The 17,500-nt window shown below is 43.3% G+C and overlaps 5 protein-coding genes across 7 annotated transcripts in view; 4 read left to right on the forward strand and 1 right to left on the reverse strand.

Moving 5' to 3' along the window:
* Window positions 1-418: 418 nt before the first annotated feature.
* On the reverse strand, window positions 419-6,501 carry LOC134181617 (protein PFC0760c-like). Of its 3 annotated transcripts, XM_062648884.1 has the most exons (5): window positions 6,384-6,501; window positions 6,153-6,312; window positions 1,395-1,579; window positions 1,039-1,281; window positions 421-971 (listed from the first exon to the last, which is right to left on the reverse strand). In XM_062648884.1, the coding sequence occupies exons 2-5, from the start codon at window positions 6,275-6,277 to the stop codon at window positions 655-657; spliced, it is 870 nt and encodes a 289-aa protein (XP_062504868.1). In that variant the 5' UTR covers window positions 6,278-6,312; window positions 6,384-6,501; the 3' UTR covers window positions 421-654. The 3 variants fall into 3 exon arrangements, with proteins under 3 accessions (XP_062504866.1, XP_062504867.1, XP_062504868.1); XM_062648882.1 differs by lacking the exon at window positions 6,384-6,501 and having other exon boundaries at window positions 419-971; window positions 1,395-1,885; window positions 6,153-6,267; XM_062648883.1 differs by lacking the exons at window positions 6,153-6,312; window positions 6,384-6,501 and having other exon boundaries at window positions 419-971; window positions 1,395-3,074.
* A 237-nt stretch (window positions 6,502-6,738) lies between these two features.
* On the forward strand, window positions 6,739-8,793 carry LOC134181619 (large ribosomal subunit protein eL15-like). Its single transcript, XM_062648885.1, has 3 exons — window positions 6,739-6,766; window positions 6,863-7,182; window positions 8,442-8,793. Exons 2-3 carry the CDS (start codon window positions 6,874-6,876, stop codon window positions 8,745-8,747), a joined length of 615 nt encoding a protein of 204 aa, XP_062504869.1. The 5' UTR covers window positions 6,739-6,766; window positions 6,863-6,873; the 3' UTR covers window positions 8,748-8,793.
* A 126-nt stretch (window positions 8,794-8,919) lies between these two features.
* Window positions 8,920-11,864, forward strand: LOC134181616 (protein PAT1 homolog 1-like). Its single transcript, XM_062648881.1, has one exon. It carries the CDS (start codon window positions 9,287-9,289, stop codon window positions 11,750-11,752), a length of 2,466 nt encoding a protein of 821 aa, XP_062504865.1. The 5' UTR covers window positions 8,920-9,286; the 3' UTR covers window positions 11,753-11,864.
* Window positions 11,865-12,413: 549 nt separating this feature from the next.
* On the forward strand, window positions 12,414-14,582 carry LOC134181054 (small ribosomal subunit protein uS10-like). Its single transcript, XM_062648253.1, has 4 exons — window positions 12,414-12,501; window positions 12,564-12,666; window positions 14,191-14,390; window positions 14,450-14,582. Exons 1-4 carry the CDS (start codon window positions 12,499-12,501, stop codon window positions 14,501-14,503), a joined length of 360 nt encoding a protein of 119 aa, XP_062504237.1. The 5' UTR covers window positions 12,414-12,498; the 3' UTR covers window positions 14,504-14,582.
* Window positions 14,583-15,266: 684 nt separating this feature from the next.
* Window positions 15,267-17,500, forward strand: part of LOC134181487 (nck-associated protein 1-like) — a 22,718-nt gene continuing 20,484 nt past the window's right edge. The window contains exons 1-2 of the mRNA XM_062648761.1: window positions 15,267-15,506; window positions 15,572-15,769. Of these exons, the coding sequence (XP_062504745.1) occupies window positions 15,267-15,506; window positions 15,572-15,769 (438 nt within the window). The remainder of the gene's footprint in view (window positions 15,507-15,571; window positions 15,770-17,500) is intronic.

Below are 17,500 nucleotides of genomic sequence, written 5' to 3' on the forward strand. Positions count from 1 at the left end.
TATATATACTTCCGTCCTTGAATGGTGGCGCGAAAATGCTCACATGACTTGATCACGTGTTAATTGGTTTTACAGAGTTAATTGGTGCGTCAGTGATTGCGAGGCAACATGTTGCGAGTGATATTAGAATATTAGAAATGAAGCGCAGAGAATTTGCTTCGTGCCGAGAACCGCGAGGCTTACGTGTTGGGTTGTTGACAATTTATTGGGTACTGGCGCCACCATTAGATTGGATTCAAGGAACTACAGATTATAATTATTGACGAATTTCTCACTCTTCAGCGGTTGGGGTGTACGTAGCACCATGGGAATTCATTATCGGGACAGTCTCTGCATGGATCCGCCGCTGCTAAGGTTTCCCCGTTGCCGCTGCTAAGGTTTCAGCAATTTTATACTTCGTAGGTTGTCAACAATTCTATTTTTATATTGTAACTGATTGTATGAGAACGCTGTAAGAGTGAACCATGCTTGTTGGAAACTGTTTACAACGGCCAACGCCTTAAATCAAATCGCTGAGGTTATTTCTGTATTGTGCACTAGACATTAGGCGAGAAAACGATATGCCACAACAAGAAACAAGCACCACGCACATGCAGAGCGTCTATGCTACTCTCGTCCGATTCGAGTACAAAACAGCTTTCTTTTATACGGACGCTACTCTTCTTTTTTCTCACCATCCTCACTTTCGTTTCTTGCCTCTTCCTTCATGTCATCGTCGCCGTCATCGTCGCCGTCGTCAGCGTCAACGTTGTCGTCGTCATCGTTCTCGTCTTTGTCCAAGTCGTCGTTGTCGTTGTCGTCGTCTTCATCTGCGTCGTCGTCTACCTCTAATTGAGCCTCTTCTTTACGTATTTCTTCTTCTGCCATTTGGTCTTGCGTAACTCCTTCTTCTCCGTCTCCTGGTTTGAATAACCACGACATGGTCACGCCTACAGCCCTGTCGAAGTCCTTTTTGTCAATGATGCCATCAGCTATACAAGTATAAACAATGCAAATTAGGGTAAGGTAAGACACGATAAAATTTTTGCAAATTCTTACATCCGGCTATTTTCTCGATTATTGTCCGAAATGCATTTACAGGTATATTTCCATCGTTCGCTTTGTCTAACTGATCGCTAAATTCCTTCCAGCTTATCTCTCCATTCCCGTCTGTATCGTACTCTTCAAAATTTCCTGGCAGTTGACCACGAACCACTTGTCGGTAACGACGTTGTTCTTGCAGGCAGTGCGGATGATCTGCCGCCATAGTTCGCAGTTCTGCTGCGTTCAAATATCCATCTCCTGTTTAGACACAATGCATATATGCAGTTAGATGCGTGTACATCCGCGCATTTCTAGTGTATATGACAGCTAAACTTATTTGAAACGACTGCATGACAGCAAGGGCTACTTACCGTTGTCGTCTCCTTCATCAAATGCTTCTCTAGATGTACTGTTATTTTCATCGAGTGTCATAGCTACAACAAACTCGTGGTAGCTGACTCGGCCGTCTTTGTTGTAGTCGACTGCACTTAAGTCGCTCGGCACACATTCAATGATGCCGTCATCCGGGTTAGGCAAACTTCGCTTTCCATATGCACTGTTACAATAGAAGCAGTGGCGAATGATATAGCAACGACCGAGACGTGTAAAGCAAACAAGATAATGTCTGCAGCAGATAGTAGGCGGTGGCGGTGGTGGCGGCGGTGGCGGCGGCGGTGGCGGATTTCTGCGTCGTCTACGACGTCGCCATCCCTCAGCACTGTAGAAGCACGAGGCAGCAACAAGAAGAACACACAAAAGAGCGAAGGTTTTCCTGGCCATCACAAACGGAGATGCTTTCGTACACTGACCAACTTGTCGTCACTAGCAAGTGAACTGAAATGTGCAGCCAACGCTTGAGCTTCTATTTAGAAGAGTCTTACGCAAGAACACGGAAAAGCAGTGAATATAAATGACCAGGAAAATTGTTCGAGTCAAGGAAACAGGTTGTATGTGTCTATAGGAAGCGTTACATCTGTATGCAGCAAGTCTTCCCAAAGTATAAGCAAATCAAGCTAACAAAATTAAAGGGCGCCTTTCCACTAATGCCTAAACCGGTTTAAGAATTCACTTGTTTCCACCTGCACTAAACCAGTTCTATTTTAAACTTAAACCGCTTTCCTAAACCCACTTCAAAGTAGGTTTAGCAAAGTGGTTTAGGTTTAACTGTCACGTGGCAGTAGCGCGCTTGTTTAGATGGCTTCCCACAATGTCGTTTTGATGATATTGACTATTTTGCTGGGATAGGATTGCCCTAAAAGATGTAAGGGTCGTTAACTAGGGAAAGAAATCAGTAGCTACGGAGAGAGACGAGACGGTGTCCTTGGTCATCGTCATGCAAATTCCTACTAGCAGATGCTGAATCAGTGAAAACCAACAGTTGCTCTGACTCGGCGACAAAGCAGCCCAATACTTCAAAATAAGGCGTTACTAGACTGTTTGTTTTGCACATCCCGGATGTACAAGTTACTAGTGGAAACAGTTGCTTTCTTGAACTGGTTTAGTTCTTAAACCCATTTAAGCTAGACTAGTTTAAGGTGCAGCTAGTGGAAACATGGCCAAAATTTGCGGTAATGCGCGGTAACCGGTAAAAGCAAAGACGTACCCCAGTCGTCTTCCTGCTCGATCCATTAAGAGATGCCGGCACTGCATGAATAATTGACACACTTAGCGGCTGGTGCTTGCTATAATCTAGTCTGGGAAAGTCGTGATTCTAGAATTATATCTTCGAGTGACAAAATGCATGAACGTGTATTTACGAATCAACAATTTGGTTCATGTGTTCGATTTTCATCAGGAAATCATGAATAAATAGAAGAACATGCCTAGAGAGTGACGTACAACAATATTGTTGCTAATAAGATAGAAAGCAGGAAAACGACAGTACACGTATACATAGGCTATTATGTGAGTGCAAACGACATTATATAGTTGTATTGATTACTATCTAAGCAGTGAAGCCTGTTACTAAGATCACACCTAGATTGCATAAAATCATTTGTCGACTAAACAATTAGACTTTCGTCCCAACAAAGTCTTCATAAGATCTATATATAAATATAGTCTTGACCATGCATGTCTACATACCAATTGTGAATTTCTGCACCACTGTTAACTTTACAACAACATTCATGCAGCAACTGCGTCGTCAAAATTCTGCTTACACTGCCAACGTGCATGTTAAGCACTAAAGAATAATGATCGAAACAAAATGCGGTCCCTGACCTGTTGGGCGTGCTTGCATGGCTGCGGAAATTCTAATTGTGCTAGTACACCGCCTTCTTAGGCGAAACCTTATACGTCAAACCGAGTTAGGAAACACGCCTTGTCTTGTTTCAGATGACTGAGCAAGTCGGTCACTCTAAGGAGGCGACTGTGGGATGAAAACGGTAGTTCGTAGATGTCAACCGAGTAATCACGCGCCAGCACGCGACGCTTTGTTGCAGATGACTAGGGACGTCGGCGCGAGACGTCAGTCGCAAAGGAGACACACCGACTTTGCACTTGGTTCGTCATCACACGAGAAACTACTGGGAGGCGCACAAAATCGACGGACACCTTGCGCACAAGCACGTCAACCACTATTATTAATTAAGGTAGCGACTTGACTTTATTGGAAATGAGACAGTACGAGAATTCGTACGTTTCCTAGTACTGTAGATATTCGTACTTTTCCTAGTAGATACTAAGAAACGTTGCTGGAAAGTGTATGTTCACCGGACTATTCCCATGTAGGCCATTCCTGGGCTCATTATTCATCAGCACTTTGTCCATCAACAGCTTCACTGGCTCTCGTTTTCAAGCACTCTCCACGGAAGGCTTCTTCTCCGCTTCATGTGTATAAAACGTAATTGCCGAGCGTAGTGAGGCTTCTAATCCGGGTCGTACAACAGAAATGGACGTGGTCCTTTAGGGCTTTTGGTCTATATACATATATCTAGTGTGTGTGTGTGTGTGTACACACAAATCTCAAATTTCTTCTCCCCACGACCACATTTTGTGCTAGGACCTACCTTAAAAATCGTTTTCGTGTCCGACTACAGATGAGTCTAGGAACGATTCGTGCAAGTGACCAAACGGCGAAGAAAATGCTTCATGGAGTTCCGTCGCCCCATCCTTTTGTATTGTAGCTAGGGACTGTGTGTACGTGACAACCAAGAAACACCTTCAGGAGTTGAATGCCACCTACAGTCTATTCACACGTCCCGTAGAATCAATCCTTTACTACACTGTGCTGCATCTAACACTGTTGATAGTCAATGTTTGCCGATATCACTTTCTATGTCAGTAAATACCATACCACTGTCGTTACAACGGAACTGAGTGCATACCTAGACTGTACATTTCAATTGTCTTGATCACAATCGCAAAACGACGACCACCTATACCAGGCCTAGATACGTAATCTAAACTACTAGGAAGTTTGCATGTTTACTTCCATGACAGCTAGGGTTTCAACAAATACGTATTGTCTAGCTAGGACTCGGCGTTTCAGTAGACGGTCTGAAAACTCCGTTGGACGTGTTGCTCACTCACGCGAGGCGCCTACGGATACCGTACAACTAGTTACATTAATTAACGAGCTCTAGGAAATCGAATTAGCTTTATCCAAGCTATGAAACTGGATCCGGGGTTGCACGTCACTATGACGTTCTCGAAAGCGACCAGGCTCTTCTCGCGCTGGAAGAATTCCGGCAAAGGCTCCTCCTCCTCGTGTGATTCACGTGCGTTTAGCTCAGCGACTGCCCGGAAGAGCCTGGCTTGCGAGGCTAGGTGAAAGCAGTGTGAGCTTTGTTCAAAATCACTGCATATGTGTATTGATCTATCTGGTTTCACCACGGGTAGGATGGGTGCCACCCAAGTTGCATGTTCAACTGGTGTGAGAAGCCTTCTGCTTCTAGCTGCTTCAACTGGTCGTCTACTCGTTGTCTTACGTAAAGCGTAGGGAACACTGTGTGCTTTAAAGAAACGTGGTGTTTCGTTAGGATCAATCACAATAGTCGCCGCTGGCCCCTTGCATTCACCTAATTCTTTCTGAAAAAGAGCCGGATGTCTTGTCATTACCTCTGCTACCCGAGGCGTATCCCTTACTCTAAAAATCTGGTGTCAGTCTAATCTCAACTGTTGCAGCCAATCCCTGCCCAGTAAACTGGATCACTTGCTCTGACAATCAGCAATGGAAGCTTGACCCTCTGTCCGGTATTGCTGACGCCCAATTGTACCTGAATCTCTCCTACCACCTAAATCGCCTAAATAGTGTCTCCTGTGTACGTCTTCAATGGCTTGTTGGTTGTTTTCAACGTAGGAGTCGTCCGTCCTCTCCATGTTGGCCAATATGTCTCTTCCGATATCAAAGACACCGATGCACCTGTGTCGAGTTCCATATTGAGTACCTTGCTGCTGGCTTCCACTAAAACCCATATCGGTTCAACTTTCCCTGGCACTGTTTTCTTGACATAATATGTGTTTTCCTCAATTTCGTCCTCTGTCTCTAGTAACTCTTCTTCATGTACAATCTTTGTCTGTTGAGGTACGCGGTGTTTCATAACACTTCTTTTCCTACAGCTTGTCCTTGCTTGGCAAACTTTGGCAATGTGCCCTTGTCTTGCAAACAAAACACTCCATATTTTTGAATCTACAATTACTGGGTGTGTGGCTTGTTCCTCCAAACCTTTGTCAGTGTAAATTACGCCTTGCTAGGGTGCTACAAGTAACCCGATCCTTGGCCTGACTCCTTGAGTTGATGGGCCAATTCCTGTTGAGTCTCATCTTCCTTTACCAACTCCTTCTGCACTGCTGCCACGTTCTTCTTGAATGTCAAATTGCTCTCTGTAAACAGAAGTCGCTTGGTGCAATCATCCCTCACTCCACACACCAATCTGTCATGCAGGTGGTCGTCTAGATGATCTCCAAACTCACAAAACTCTGTCAGTTCCCGCAGCTTTGCAACAAACGTAGAGACACCTTCCTGTAGCTGTTGGATGCGTGTGTTGAAATTTGTATCTCTGGACTGTCACTGTTGGACGAGGGTTGTAGTGATTCTGTAGCGTTTCGCATAATTTTTTTATACCGTGTATATGCAGGCTTGCTGGGTCCTACCAGACTACGTAACACATGCTAAGTTTGCTTACCGCATGACTTCAGCAGAATTGCTCGTTTCCTGTTTTCGTCTCCAGGTACCGGCCGTAACCGGTGATATGCTATTTGCTACAAAGAACTGTTCTAGGCGTTCCTGATATACACCCCACTCTGCCATCTTCTAATTAGCTTCACATTCCTCAAATTGGCTGACTGGAAGCAAAAACAGAAACTGACATGGCATGACCGTCTGTGGGCCCCCTCCCCAACCTCATTGGCCTGACCTGGTTCCGCTGCGTGATCGTGCTTCTCTTCCCTAGTTGACAAATGTGATATCTTCTATATATTAGATAGAACTAGCTACTGCTCCCGCTCACTCTCTTACTCCGGTTCCGTACTAAGCCCGAGTCCCGTACTACAACATTCCAAAATCCAACCTAACCACCATACAGATATCTGAGTTCTACATGCGATATGAAGAGGCTTGGGATACAGAGACGGACATACTATGAAAGGCAAAGAAAAATACTCGAGGTGATCCGAAGAAGCCACTTTTATGAGATTTTGTTTAGTGTCTAGACGACCCTCCATTGCGCACTTTCGGTGTTCTGGATTCCCAAGTCAGTATGGAGCATGCGCACTGGATCAGGCTCGCCTGTTGTTCAAGGTAAAATCCTCGTTTTTCTCTTCCATCGTTTCTTCGTTTGTACAATACATTCAAGCTTCGTCTTTCGTAACGTAAACTCCACCTGTGACTGTTTAGTAACTCTGCCAATGGGTGCGTACAAGTATTTAGAAGAGCTGTGGAAACACAAGCAGTCGGACGTGCTGCGCTTTCTTCTCCGCGTTCGATGTTGGCAGTATCGTCAGCTATCATCAATCCATCGGTGTCCTCGGCCAACTCGGCCGGACAAAGCTCGCCGTCTCGGCTACAAGGCGAAACAAGGATTCGTCATCTACAGAGTGAGAGTGAGACGTGGAGGACGCAAACGACCTGTCAGGAAGGGAGCGACCATGGGCAAGCCGACCAACCAGGGAGTTAATCAACTTAAATTCCAACGCAGTTTGAAGTCTGTCGCTGAGGTAGGAAGGTGTACTAAAAGTGTGTATTCCTGGTGGTGGGATCACTGTACAGCAGCGTCCATCTGGGGGCAAACTGCAATTTTGTATCAAACTTAATTAATTTAGACTGAGTAATGGAAAAGTGATAGCACTCCTTCAATAGAAAAACAACGGAAGCAGTAACTGGACATGGATGGGATATATGATGAATGGTCCGTCGTAGTGACCAAATTTCAAGTAAATCCTGAGAAATATATCTAAATCTAGGCTGTCAAAAATGTCACCACGTCCCAAAAGTTTGGAGGGTCTATGGCTTACCCATGGCCCCCATAATGACGCTGCTCGATTTGTCTATTTGTGATGACATTTGCGGCCAGGGCTGCCAACTCTCACACATTTATTAGACCAACTCTTGTGTCTCACACCTGTAAACTACAGTCTCATGTTTGTATTTTGCACACTACTGTACTGCTAAATAGGTCATTCGTCCGATCACAAGGTGGCATGGCATAATGTTATCTATGCTTGGACGTGAAGGGTACACTAGGAGTATTGATTGAATTTACTAAGCATGAATCTATGGAAACAGTTTCATCGTCCCCACTGTTGCTCTGGAGTGGAAGTTTTGAAAATTTGTTTCATACTGCTTTGTTGTTTAGCTGAGAAAGGGTTTTGTCGTGATTTTTGTGAACATGTTTTTGTTCTCAATATTTGTCACGTTAAGTTGATTAATTAAACATTTTGGGTGTCACGTGACCATTCAGTTCTATTCTCACACATTTCGTCTTCAGTCTCACGCATATCAGTGACTGAGGATTATAACGATTTGTAGTTGGTCGGACATTGAACAAAAGTGGTCAGGCACACCTAATTGGTCAGACAATCAATCGTTAATTAATTGCCAACCTACAGCAACAAAACTAGGAAACCGGAACATCAAAAGTCAGTGTCTAGTCAACATAGTATTGGGGTAATGCTAACATTTAGAGTTGGTGGTTTTGACTTTATTTTGTAGCAACATTTCACGTGGACAAAATGAGGTGTTGATCTGTCAATGTCTGAGGACAGATCGTTATATTCCTTCCTGTGATATGTGTTATACGAGGGTTGGCAGCCATGACAGTTTGATCCAAGCTATTAGCTCATGCTGTTACAACAAACGTTTGATCAGTCGGTGTGTGTGTGTGTGTGTGAGCGTGTGTGAGTGTGTGTGAGCGAGCATGTGTGAGTGAGTGTGTGTGCATACAAACAGTAATAGCAAATTGATGTCTATTTGTTAGGAGCGTGTTGGTCGTGTGTGTGGCAACTTACGAGTGCTGAATTCCTATTGGGTTGCGGAGGACTCAACATACAAATTCTACGAAGTCATCCTCGTTGATCCGTTTCATAAGGCGGTTCGTCGGGATCCACGTATCAATTGGATTTCTAATCCTGTACACAAACATCGGGAGCTTCGTGGCCTCACGGCGACCGGACGAAAGAATCGCGGCATGAAGAAGGGCCATCTGTACAACAAGATGCAGGGAAGTTCGAGGCGTGGTAACTGGCTGAGGCGCAATGTTGTTAAGTTTAGACGCTATCGTTAGAGTACACCTGCCGGGTTGGCATTTCTGTTGAATAAAACATTGTCAATGTATTGTGAAGTCTGAAGGCTACCAAGTCTAAGCATAATGGCTTGGCTTCCACAAATGTGGTGGTGGGCGGCGTGCACACACACACACACACACACACACACACACACACACACACACACACACACACCACACACACACACACACACACACACGTTGGTTACAAAATTATTTCTGAAATTACTTGTACAGATGCTGGAATAGAAAACCTTTTCTCTAAACTTCAAGTTGTATTGATTAATAATTGATTTTTTATTATTACAAACGTCTGTGACAAATTATGCGCGAGTAGCCTCGGAATTCCAACACACCAACGGACGGATCAAAGTATGTTACACGAGTATTTCAACAAGAAATCACGATGAGATGCAGTCCCATATAGCAGCTCAGTCTTCAGCCTCTTGCACATTGCTAGCTGTGACGTTAGGACAAACTGTTAACGCGCGTTAAAACAAGTCCCTGTTTTGGCTGCATGTTTTCTAGATTCCCTCTTCATGTCTGGATACCGCAGCTATAGGCCACCGCGTGGTCGCCATACTCGATCGACGAGACAACAGCACAATAGCAGAAACAGAAATCAGAACGGAGGCAACGACGTTGACACACGCAACGACGAGACATTTGGACCTCACGCAAACACGTCGGCTGATGACGCTGACTGGGAAGAAACACACCGAAAATTTGCCGAGATGGACCTAAAGTCACGTGGTGTCACTAAACCTTATGTAGATGAAAACAGTCAAGATGATGGTCTAGATTTGGAAAGGACACTGAACAAGCTTGTTGATGATGAGGATGAGACGTCGACGTGGTTGAATTCTGATAGGACGGGTGATACACGTGTGCATCAGATTGAGAGCCCAATGAGACCGCATGATGTGTCAGGTTCTGTTTCATCGGCTGGCGACATGATCGCTGGTTTACAGGCTATGGGAGTGATGGGATTTGGTCAGAATGTTGATCTGCAGCAGTCGCTTTTTCAGCAAGGGCAATCGGGTGGTCAAGGCTCGAGCAGTTTGGTGTTACCACCAGGGTTGCCGGGGAAGGTCTTGACTGTTGAAGAATTAGAGGAAAAATTAACATCGACCTCGGAAGAGAAGGCAGATGCTGCCGGTCAGTGGAATGATCTTGCTCGGATGTTTGCTCCGACGACGAGTCAACAAATGTGTTTGTCGGTCGGTCAACAAAGTTTACCGCTTCCGCCTGTCAGTCAACAGAAACGTTTAGATGCTGACCAGTCAGATGATCTTGCTCAGATTTTGGTTCCGGTAACAAGTCAGCAAATTTCTACATCTATCGGACAACAAAGCTTTCCGCTTGGACTACCACCTCCAGTAGTCGGTCAACAGAGACCATTGGATGTTGGCCAGCAGTCGTCTCCTATAATGATGAATCAGAGCTTGCCTCCTTCACAAGAAGGCATTTCTTCATCTCTTAGGTTTCAGCTGCCTGCTGCTCATATGTCAGCTCTTGGTCAGCAAGTTCCTCAGATACCATTTCCATTGAGAGGTCCATTATTACTGCCTCAGATACCAAATCCCCGGATGCCCTTTCCAGGACAGATGCCACCCGGATTGTTGCCTCAGATGGCACAGCAGTTTATGCAATTAACGCAAGATCCGAGGTTTTCTGCTGGAGTATTAAGGACACTGCCTTCTCATCTTCCTTACGTACATACAGGCGTTCTCCCAGCTTTTTCTGTGACACGAATGCCAGGGATGCCTTTGCTGCAATATAGGGGCCCTGTACCAAATCTAGTGCAAGAGCCGATACTAGTTGGACAGCCTGGATCACAAAGTCCAATTATGGGAGGTGGACGTTCGCACTTTCGTGATCTACATCCTAATGAACTTGAATATTCAACTTCAACTGCAGAGGATCCGTATGCTGGACTAATGACACGAAAGGAAAAAGATTATATTATCAAGATTCAGATGATGCAGTTACAGAGTCAAAACCCGTTTACTGATGATTATTATTATCAAATGATAACAATGAAGCGCAAGGAGGAGGAAATGCGACAGAAAGCCAAAGAAAGGGGCACAGATTCTGATGACGAAGAACGAGACAAAGAAAACACCAAAATTATTATTCCAAATGTGACAGTTGAAACACGAGAATATAAACCACCAGTCGACAGCGAAGGTTCTCTTGGAAAGATAACAGTTGGTTCTATCACGAGTCCACGAAAGACATTAGACGTTTGTCCTGTTTCTAGTTCTCAAACGACGAAGCTCGATGCTCATCCTTCTGTGAGAAGGAAATTGCTGATTACCATTGAAAACCTTTATCAACTACTGCTCGAAATAGATGAGCTAGAGAGAAGGGCTCAGGCATTACCAGACGACGATGCAAGCAAGCTGGAACGAAATGCATCCGAGAACAGAGAGAAAATTTTGGCTCTGATCGGAATAGACGGTTTAGACGAAAGTGGTTGCTATGTCAACGATATCAACTTTATTCACTTGATGTCGATACGAAAGGGAAGGACATTGATTGGTCGACTGCTTCACGTTTTGTCACAACAACACGGACAGATGCTGCTTATCAAAGTGTTCTCACACGTTGCTCATATTCTCAAACGAGATCTACAAGACGTGCCGAGTTCGTTGGCGACTGCGAGTGATTCGGTTACAGCGGCAATTCGGTTGTCTTCCTCCATGCAAGTTGTTGTATATGTTATCTCGTGTCTTGCTGCTTCTGAAGACGTCGTCTGTGACTTTACTGCACATGTTGTTGATGCGTGTGTGTCTCGAGCATCGGAGTTGCTCTTTGAAGATTCTTCGAATGTAGACATGTGGTCGACATGTTGTACCCATTTCTGTAATCAAGCCGGTGCTTTGATTGTGAGCATGCCGGTTAACGACTCGAGCAGATTGCTGGCACGTGTGTTGATCAGTCATCCATATGTTCCGATCAAGTGGCAGACTGCATTTCGTCAATTGTCTAACGCTAGCTGATAAATTTTGGTGCAATAATTAAGCGTTATCGAGCATGACTGATCGCTTTCTACTTGCTTGATTGTTTGTTGGGTTGATATGTCGTTGACATAAAAGTTCCTTTGTATCGTTGTTTGGAGCTGTGGGTGTCGGCCTTGGTGGACTGTGCTTGCCATGCCTATGTTGTATAAGTGGAGTCTGTTTGTTATAGCAATTGGTAGTTAATTAATAACTTGTTATTATTTATAGATAAGTAATTTATATTTGTAATATAATACAATAATTTAAAACTTTTGATACTATATGTAATTCATTATTATAAGTTACGTGTATATTGTATCATAAAATAATTTATGACATAACAATTTATACTTATAATAAAATACAATTACCTATAACTTATAATAATAAAATAAGACATAATCTATAATTTATAGTAAATATTTTATAACAATAAAATAATTCTAATTTTAGCATATGTATAACTTATAATAAAATAATTTATATATTTATATATTACATAATACAGTTGCACAAAAACTCCAACTATGATATTATTGTAATTTAGGTTGGCGAAACTGTATTGCTTTAATGTACTCATTGGCACGAGGAAAGTCTGTGGTATAGATTAATTAATACATTTTAGATATCATTTGTAAGTACAACACACATGGTCTGTCCACTCGCGCTACTGTCACAATATCCCGTATAATTGTCTGGCTCACCGCTGTTCTGTTCTCTGAATAAGTCGGCCAGAAGTTTATCGAATGGTGTGTCTTTTGCTTCGCAAGTGATGATTGCTTGACGTCGTAAACGGTACTGGTTTATGCAGGCAGCTCAACCGTACAAAGACACAAAAGGTGCTCCCGAAGAGGCGCAAATACACAGGATCAGGATTACACTCACCAGCAAGAATGTGAAGAGTCTGGAGAAAGGTAGAGATCGTTATAATTGTGTGGGTTTTCGCACATTGTCTAGTTTAGATAACAACCACGTGGTTGTCACAGGTGGGGAGGGTGGGGAGTGCTACAGCACCCTTTCCCTTTCTAATAGTATTGTACGTAGAATATCAAAACAGATTAAGACATAGCTTGTAGATAGGTATTTCAAAGTCTAGCCGTCGTATTTGCTGGTGGAAAACGATGTAGGGACGTTCTCTAGGGAAAACTGTTGGATGTGCTGACATTTGAGCCTGACAGTTGGGTCACTCCGTAAATGTATTTATATTTTAATTAATTATAACCGCTAAAATATTTTTGAACTGTATTTTGTATTAAAAGTAGTTGGGCTTGGAAGGCAACTGTGTCTGACGTGTACATCTTCCTCATATCATTGATATTAAATGCTCAGCTTTTATTGCTTTGCTAATACTGTGTGTTACACTGGCTTGTCTGAGCAAGTTGAACTGTGCGGTTTGGCACAGCTCAGTTTTATTATGTTAGTGTTAATGCTACTGCACTAAACAAGTTGGTGTGGGCTGCTGTAGTCTGTTTGATATGAACGAGCTGGCTTGGTCAAGGGGCGAGCCTCGGTTCCAGACGCTTTCCCCGTACGTACTGCACGTGACAGACATATGGGTCAAAAGTAGGAGGAGCGAGTGGGAAAGCGTCTGGGCGTACTGCTAATACAAACGAGTTCAGGGGCGGGAAAGCTATTAGATCCAAATTATACCATTAGTCTAACTGCATTAGGTTGCACAATGCAATTATAATACGATGTAGGTAACTCGTCAGTTGCATTTGAATAGCATCGAAACACTCAGTAAAAACAGGCTAACCACTGAACGACGCAGTGAACTTCATCTGCAACAACAGCAACGACGTGATCGCGGAATTGACTCTGTTGGAGGGCGTTTCTCCAAATGCAATGGACTGCCAAACACAACACTAACATCACCACGTTGAATCTGTTTGCCTTCAAACAAGCTAGCGCTTATCATTACAGCTGTTACACCGTGTTCTGTCCCTCCTACTTTTGACCCCATATACCTGTCACGTGCAGTGCGTACGGGGAAAGCGTCTGGAACCGAGGCTATCAAGGGGCTGGCTGGACACAAATATCAACAGGGTGCGTGTAGCTGCTTGTAGCAATGTCATGGTCAATTGAAGAAAGAGATGATAAAGCTCAGTCAGTGTGTGTCGATATGCTTTGTATTTCTTTGAGGAAAGAGCAGACAAGAACGTCATCACCCAAAGATCCATGCATTTAATATTGTGTGATATAATGCTACATCTATCTGGCTCTTCCAAAAGTTTGTGGTGTAAACAGATGCTAGTAGATGTAATCGCGTGATTTGTATTACAATTATGTCATACCTATAATCTCTTGTGAAATTAATTGAGTGCATTTTGATTGGCATTTTTGCATGTATACTATAGTATACAGTTTCTATAGTACAAACGCTAGAAATTTGTTGTAGTTGATAGTTACTTGGCTAATTGTTTTGCCTATGTGTGTAGTGTGTTCTGATCTCATTCGTGGAGCGAAAGAGAAGCAGCTGAAGGTAAAGGGTCCTGTTCGAATGCCGACAAAGTATCTCCGCATCACGTGTCGCAAGACACCTTGTGGTGAGGGATCGAAAACGTGGGATCACTATCAAATGAGGATACACAAACGCATCATCGATCTTCACAGTCCGTCCGAGATTGTCAGGCAGATCGTGAGTGTTGAAAAATTCTCGAAGCGATCGATGGTGTTATGGGATGTTTATGTGTGTAGACATCCATCAGTATCGAGCCGGGTGTCGAGGTGGAAGTAACGATAGCTGAGTAATGTGACCAGACTTGTAGTTTGTTGTAAGATCATTCAGCTGTCGGAAAGTGTGACCGTTAATACATCTTGTTGCTCCTGAGTCTGACCCTCCCGTCTTAATTTCTTGACATTAACTAGTTTTTTTGAATAGCCACCCTACACACCTTAGTCACTGGTACAGTAGGATTGCTGGGGTTTCAACCTACTAGTCAAGATTTCTACTTTTGATTTCACTTCAGGAATAGAGCATAGTTACCATGGTAATTAAATTATTTATTTAATTACGTTATGATGACTTGGCTACACGTACATTCTGTACTCAAGTGATTATTAATTAATGTTGATTTTCACCACTTTCAGGTAATTAACTTAAGTATGAGTTTGTTCCTAAACCACAGATTTCAATTTCTGACTTTTGACATGTTGCAGAAAGACCTGAGCATACACATGCATGTTGTATCATTATTTACAGAATGTGATTATAACCTAGAGTTTTTTAATAGTTAAAAAGAGGTTACTGTACACGTATGGGCGCAGTAAGTTTATTTTTAGACTAATGTATGGTTAAACGCTGTCCAGCAACATCCAGTTTGTGACATCATTACAAGCCAACCCCATGACCGGCCTCCTGTTACCTAGCTAGGGCTAGCCTTGGCCTCCCAGACCCGTGTAGCGCCGATTTATAATCGTTCTCCACACACAGGCAACATGCTACCACGGGAACATAATGCACAGACTGTCCATAAGTATGTACATGTACATGAATAATGCAAACACATAACAAATGGTTGGAGAGCACAGTGTACCATACATGCGCCCAGTTAAAGTGGTATTGGTGTCCGAGGCTAGTAGGCGTGTACTTATTTATATCTGCGCATGCGTAGAACGGTTGTCGCTTGGCCCTTCCTCTGCAGCCATGCTGAGCCAAAGCGTCAACCCGCTGGAGATGAAGGTCGCTGAGAAGTTGACTATTCTAAACGACCGAGCCATCGGCGTTCTAACTCGCACGTCAAACATAAAAAAGGTTACGATTAATTTTTCTCTATTTTGTCGCTTGGAAATCGACTGTCTCTCGTCGTTTTCTTTTAGATATGTTCAGAACCTAGGAATAGACCGTCGTTTCTCAGTGATAAGCTGTTAGAACCAGCGATTAAGACGATTGTGCGTCGCTTTCCCGTCACTGAAGTGCGCGGGCCGGGAATGCAGGCCGTGCACACGCTCAAGGTAGAAATTGTGCAGGGCCTGAGAGGTTACTACTACACGTTTCAAGACGTTCTGGAACTGAAGGTACATGCAAATATGTTGGTCACGTGACATCAGATACTATCACAGGGTACGGTAGTACCCTGTATGTAGGGATTGACCAGGTTGTGTGGGCGTGATCATATTTTAGACCTTCAGAAATCACCTTAAAATGCGGTTAAATATCTTGAAAACGACAGATAGAAAACCTTACAAGTTCGACTACTTCTGAATTGATGTCAGCTTGTCTTCAAAAGGAGAAAATCGCTCGTCAATTTCGGAGTTTTCGCTGGACTTTGTCTTCTTTCTTCTTCTTCTTCTTCTTCTTCTTCTTCTTCTTCTTCTTCTTCTTCTTCTTCTCCTTCGTCACGCATAACTCCTTGACTACGGCTTATCTAAAGCTAAAAATTTGGGAAACGATGTAGAATAAACCGACCTGTATTCTTTTGATCATAGAAAAAGAAACATCTAAGAAAAAAGATTTCTAGAATGGATTTGAACTTGCTACCCTATTTACGTTCAACCGCAATTGTTATAAGCCATTGTTAACAAACAATAGCCAGGCAGCCAATCACAAGCTCTTGCTACATTGCTTGAAGCAGTCTAGGGTACATGACATTGTGTACAACAAGGCGACAAGAATTCTTGACACGTTTCGTGGTTGAAAAATCTGAAAGCCTACAGTTAGGCAAAGAATCGTGCTCTTGAATAGCACGAGCAAACGCAAGAAGTGTGCATAATTAATTAATTAGAAGTGACGTTGAACGTCATCGCAATCGCAGACGCGATATACCTCTTCTTGCTGTAGTTGGAACACCAACGCCTTCAAGCATTTGAATTATGGCAAAAGCAAATTAATTCGAATGGCTTCCATCACAAAATGTCGACTTTGCAGCGCTCGGAATGTGACGTTTGTTACGAGCTTAGAGGTGTGGCCTACGATAATAATTTTGCAGCTGTCTAGTGCTACCGTATTATATTTAAGACCAAACTCCCGCAAATCGAAGACCTCGTACTGTGTACAAGCCGGTCACGTGTAGAAGTCGAGCTTTTGTTCAAGACACTCGGCATGCGCATACACACACGTTCGGTCACGTGCACGTGCGCAAATGTCGGCGTGTGCGTGTAGCGTTCAATGACACCTGGCCAACAATAATGACGAAGAAAAAGGTGACGCTGCTGAAACTAGCATCTCAATTCTCATAGTAGTGACAAGTCTATCTAACCGAATCTTGCATTTTCAATTAAGTGGTCTAGATTACAAACTCATCAAACTTCTGTTACGTGATGCATGACCATCAATGGAAATGCGAGCTTGCTTTGTTGCCCACACCAAGAACTTTAGTTGTTTAAACGCTAATACTCATACCCCACCGGACATAAATTTTAAAATTATGCAAGAATGCATCTAGGAATTGTTGTAGACAACCAGGAGATCTAACAGCTAATCATCTGCATAAATTCCTTCAATCTACACACACACACACACACACACACACACACACACACACACACACACACACACACACACACACACACACACACACACACACACACACAACTACATGCACGTATGCTCGTAGCTCTGAAGCAAGTAGAACACAGCTTCATACTTACTAGTGGTATTATTGCAACTAAATGTAACGTCTGATTCAAACCACCTATACACAAACACTGCATAGCTTTTAACATATTTGCAAGTACACTGTAAACCTAAGATCCACATGCTTGAGATATGAGACTATACGTGTAGACCAAGTATGGTTTAGAAAATGT

Source organism: Corticium candelabrum, chromosome 6 (assembly GCF_963422355.1).
Source record: "Corticium candelabrum chromosome 6, ooCorCand1.1, whole genome shotgun sequence".
Taxonomy (NCBI): domain Eukaryota; kingdom Metazoa; phylum Porifera; class Homoscleromorpha; order Homosclerophorida; family Plakinidae; genus Corticium; species Corticium candelabrum.